The 5,303-nt window shown below is 40.3% G+C and overlaps 1 protein-coding gene across 3 annotated transcripts in view; it reads left to right on the forward strand.

Moving 5' to 3' along the window:
• Positions 1-210: 210 nt before the first annotated feature.
• The window catches only part of ism2b (isthmin 2b), an 11,849-nt gene continuing 6,756 nt past the window's right edge, over positions 211-5,303 (forward strand). Inside the window, exons 1-3 of one of the 3 annotated variants that reach the window (XM_016475325.1) lie at positions 211-699; positions 3,281-3,517; positions 4,024-4,324. In XM_016475325.1, the coding sequence (XP_016330811.1) occupies positions 577-699; positions 3,281-3,517; positions 4,024-4,324 (661 nt within the window). In that variant the 5' untranslated portion in view covers positions 211-576. The remainder of the gene's footprint in view (positions 700-3,280; positions 3,518-4,023; positions 4,325-5,303) is intronic. The other 2 variants (XM_016475326.1, XM_016475327.1) reach the window with 2 other exon arrangements.

Here is a 5,303-nt window from a genome sequence, read left to right on the forward strand (position 1 = left end):
TTGTCCCTATTTTACCCAGCACTGGGTTGTGTTTAACCCAGCATTTTTTAGGGAGTAGAGATCAGACCACCCTGCTGTTGTATCACTGCTGCGCACACAGCTCTACAGCTCAAGTGCACATATCTTTCACTTCCTTATGGTATCTGAGATACTCCCATTTCAATAGTAACCTGTCAGTAATGATTCAGTGCTCTGCCATCTAACCGAAGAAGAGAAGAGAAAGTTTAGTAATAGTTGAATAAGGATGCACTGGTGCGGACTGAAGAGCAGCGCGTGAGTGAGACCTGCAGTACTTCAACTGAGAGACGATCAGTCCACATGGACAGACTCAGTGAAGCAAGACGTTTCAAGTCGCATTTAGTGTATTTGTGAATGGAATGAACAGGTGAGGATCATCTGTCTGAATTTATCAAATGTTCGTACCTGTGCGAGTTTTAATGAAGTTTGGATGAAGATGAAGAACAGCGTATTAAAGATCTTCGCCAGGAGGAAAATACATAGAGCTTCCTGAACAACTATTGCGCATTTAATATTTTAGCGGTATTTAGCGGACAGATACGCACGCAACTGTGCAAAATGCTCACAGTGCGTAAAAGTTTATGGGTACGTTTAGCTGTGCTGCTGGCTGTCTGGATAGAGCGCGCGATCAGCTTCCCTGTGAGGCATCACGAGAGACCCAGACACGGCGACTCCATAGAGGTAAGTACAAGTGGATCAATATTTTATTATTTATTTATTGTTACTTTGCAAGTGCTGTATGGGTCAATTTTATTGTTTTGCCTCTGTGTCAGACCCATATTTAAACCTTTAAATAGCATGTAATGTTAAATAACATAGTATGCAAATATCATTTTTAACTGAGTATTGTTAGTATTAGTAGTATTGTTGCGTAATTTCCAAATAATCTGTACTAGAATGGGTGAATATGTGGTTACACTTTATTTTAAGGTGTCCTTGTTACAGTATAATTATACATATAAGTACTGAGTAATATTAATTAACTACATGTACTTACTATATGGTTAGGGTTATGATTTGGGATTGGCTTAGGGTTACTTGCATGCAATTATGCATAATTAATTGTTATTATAATAGTAAGTACATGTAGCATGTGTAACAAGGACACCTTAAAATAACGTGTTACCGAATATGTTATTGTGTGTATGTTGATGCATGATACATGTATTTGGATACAAAATGCTGTATAACCATAGCATGACAAATGCATCAGGCCATTTTATTTCAAAAATGTTTTAAAAAATAATTTACACTACGCATTTCCAAATGCAATAGGCTGATTCATAATGAAAGAAAAAAATAATTTGTGGATCTGACTTTTGTTGATTCATACAAAACTGCCCATAGTTGAAGAAACTTCACCATGGAACATAGCAGTTATTCTGAAAGACCCAAAAGCACAAACAGAGCAGGTTTTATTCATTTCAAGTCTTTAAGCATTAATAATGTACATTGTGTCACTTAAAGGGGTCATATGATGCGATTTCAAGTTTTCCTTTCTCTTTGGAGTGTTACAAGCTGTTCGTGAATAGATAAGATCCCTGAACTAAATGAATACAATTTAATGTATGCTGAGGATATAACTATGTCTTCAGAAAAGTAAGAGTCTGAGGTGATGAACACTGCTAATAACAGTGATCATGAAGGAATTTATTACAATTTAATGCTGATATTTCTATATTTTTAATAATCAGTTGTTTACGCTACCACAAAATGGTAAAGGGGTTGGCTATTTAAAATATGCCTTCCTCATGTGCCTTTTGGAATGACTTGTTCACATTAATGAGTGCTCATTTGCCATGCCGTTGTATAATTGTGGCAGATGCCACGAATATTTTGGTTAGAATAACAGAAATGATCTTAACTCATAACCACCCCATAGGTGAGAGTTGCATCTTGCTTCGTTAACATGACTGAAACGAGTGACTTGAGGTAGTGACACCAATAAATTCAATGCTCTAACCCTGTTTTTATTATTTCACCATGCAAAGAGAGGCCTCAGACAGTAGAGCAGTACAATAGTGAGGCCTTACATAATACTGGTCAAAAAACACTTCGTTTCACTCTCTCTCAAGGGGTCATAGTTCAGCTCCTAAACTGTTTTTTTAACCCCACTTCTGTGTTAATGTGGTATTTCCTGCATTCTGGTCTCCTTGATGCTATGTTTGTGCACAAGGGGGCCACGTCTAACCTCTCCAAGAAAGGTCCTGCTGCTACTCAGCTTTGTATTAATAAATGTCTCTTTTGTTTTTACAAGTGGGGCAGGGGTCGTCAATGGGAAAGGGAACGGGGGATCTTAGATTATTGTTTTTCTTCACTGGTTTGGAAATGGCGTGGTCCTGGGACTTTGATATGGGAGGTCACATAAATCTAGGCTGCACTGCAGACTGCTTTCCCAAATGCCACAACATAAAGTGTGTGAGCTGATTGTGTCCATGTGTCTCACCAATGAGCTCAATATACAAAGTGTGTATCATATGGTCTTTCGCTAGCTAAGGCTTTGTTTTGGATTCTGGAATTCATGCCATATGTTTGTGATGGCTAGAAAGCCCACTGGCAGGACAGGCCACATTCCACAGGGAGGAAAGACAATTTTACAATGAATTAACAATACAAAGAAAGACAAGAGATGGCCTCTAGGAGACAAAGGATGTAAGGCGAGATTTGGTTTCTATTCCAAACACTTAGGAAATTAAACTCGCTCTGTTAGTCTATGTTAAGAGTCTTTACTGAGTGACAGCAACTAGTCTTTCAGCCCCTCTTGTTGAGACCTCCGGGAAGAAAAGACCAATTAATTTTTAGAATAAGTCTTACAGAGAAGCTCAAATACCCCTGAGTGTCTTATCTGCAGGCCAAGTAGTATAGTTAAAATTTGTAAGGCAAATGCAAAGGCTTTGACAGGTTAGGTAGTAACATGGACAGTTACTTCATTGTTCGGCTCTCAAGTCAGTAGAAACTTTGGTTCTTATAAATGTTTACAGGTCCCCAAGCGAGCAAGAACATCAGCACAATTTCAGTGGAAAATGGGTACAAGTTGACTTATTATAAGTTTTCATTTAAGAACATCCCATCCTTTTTACTTGAGAGTAACTGTATACCTCTAATAAGTCATTATCAACTGTGTGACCATATGCAGGAAATATCATAATAGTAACTAAATCCTGTGTTTGACAAATGAAGGTCACTGTAGATGTTCCAAATTTTCAGAAATGTCAGAACTCTGAAGACTAATTCGCTGCTGGTTCCATTTGTTTTTCATCAGACACATCCTCAGACATTTTTGAGAGACATTGACCATAATCGCTTGCACCAGCAGAACCAGATCCAGAATGATTTGGCAGACCTACATCCCCACCAACACAGGTGGCTCCAGCATCGCTCAACAGGTGTCCTACCACAGCCTGAGCCCGAGGAAGCATCAAAACCCTTTGTCCTAGACCTCAAAAACTTTCCAGACTTTGCAAATGCTGACACTGGCTCCCAAAACCCGAATATTCAGGTGAGCAGATGCAAGAGCACACATCTCAAGTTAGTAGCCATCTCTGTGAAATGCTTTGTGATATGATGGTAGTGAGTTCCTCTTCCAATACCTTTGACGATTGAGCGGGCAAGTCATAATATCCCAGCCCGGATATAATAAGCCATTACCGTGTTTCTCTACTCTGAGGCTAATGTCTAATCCTGTGTAATCCAAAGTGGATTCATCAGCATCCATAGTGAGTCATTACTCCTGATTGGATGTAATTAAGTGTAATAGGTAATCTGATCTTGAGATGAAGAGGAAGTAATTCTGCTTGATTTGATATTGAGCCTGAAAAAAAAAAAACCCTGGTCAGTGACTCACCGCTGAAACTTACTGTCACTTACTGTTCTCTAGACTTACTACAGGATGATTTGTCTTCATTGCCTTTATTAGCTGTGTGTGTTCTTAAAATAACACCCAATGTTCCATCCTATTATAATTCAGTGATTTAGTCCCTGTGTACTTTGCATCCTTGGTTGTAGGTGACCATCGAGGTGTTGAATGACCCACCCATGGAAGTGGACATGGACCTGGTTAAAGAATGGAGTAATGACTGGTCTACATCTTCTCCCTCCTCTACTGTAGAATGGCTGGGTGGGAAGAAGCTTTTCTGGCCTTTATTTTGGGGCTACGCAGATGTAGATTCAGGTGAGGATGGTACTGGCCAAGCAGTGAAGGAAGAGGATGATTATGCACTGGAGTATGACAGTGGGGAGCCCCTTCCTAGTGGGCTGGGCAAAACAGGTGGCAACTTGGAAAGCCCATGGACTCAACGCCATTATGGTGAGCGCTTTCTTTTATATTAGCCGTTTCTACTCACTGGTCTTGAGAATTTAGAAGTAAGAGTACTTTCAAGCTGTGCAATTAATAAAAGCCTTGGAATGGAGAAATCTGTCTTCAGGCAAGTTCAGAATTTGCAGAACTGCCATGTATCCGTGTATCAAAACTGTGAGTAGAAAAAGATGGTGTCAAGCTGGAGGAATGGGAGAATTTAAGAAAGCTGCATTGGCAGCAGTCAGATGAAGGCGATTTGGAGAGTGGTTTAAGGGAAAGAGAGATGTAGAGATTGGGGAGTAAGGGTAGAGCGAGCTGTTTCACAGCATTGATTCGGACTAGCCAGTGGCGGGGTATTTGTGAGCGCCGGACCTTTGATGTAGACACTGGTTTCACTCGGCGGAGAAGACCGCTGTTTGAAGATGAGCCCAATCCGCTCACTAATGGCAGCGCGAGTATGCTCTCTTGGACAAATAAGCCCATGCTTGTGTTCAATTAGAGCACAAATCGGGAACACAGAGTTAGAGGGGTCATCCGTTTACTTTTTATGTCCCGCGGGTTGGGCCCCAGACCCTGCATCCCCCCACCACCCCCTCCATCCCAGAGCGGCTGGGTCTTTTAAGCTTGTTCAAGAATCCTAGGCTTTTCAAGGCCATGCATAACATTACGCCTCTGTTCCTTTTTTGTTTTTCTCTCCAGGCCATGTCTGTTTTATGGTGGGAATTGCACACTTTGCATTGTAGCTGTGCAGTCTTGGTTCATTGGAGACGAGGATTAAATGGAATGGGAGTTTAATTGGTGTGGTAAAGGAAAGACACAATGACTGAGTGCTAAATTTAGAGATTAAGTATGGCCTCAATCTAGACCAGAGGTTACTGGATAATCTTATTTTTAACATAATTTTCCTCAAGTCCTGAACTTTATATATATATATATATATATATATATATATATATATAAAACCCCTATTCCAGAAAAGCTGGGAGAT

This window comes from Sinocyclocheilus anshuiensis, unplaced genomic scaffold (assembly GCF_001515605.1).
Source record: "Sinocyclocheilus anshuiensis isolate Anshui unplaced genomic scaffold, SAMN03320099.WGS_v1.1 scaffold280, whole genome shotgun sequence".
Classification (NCBI taxonomy): domain Eukaryota; kingdom Metazoa; phylum Chordata; class Actinopteri; order Cypriniformes; family Cyprinidae; genus Sinocyclocheilus; species Sinocyclocheilus anshuiensis.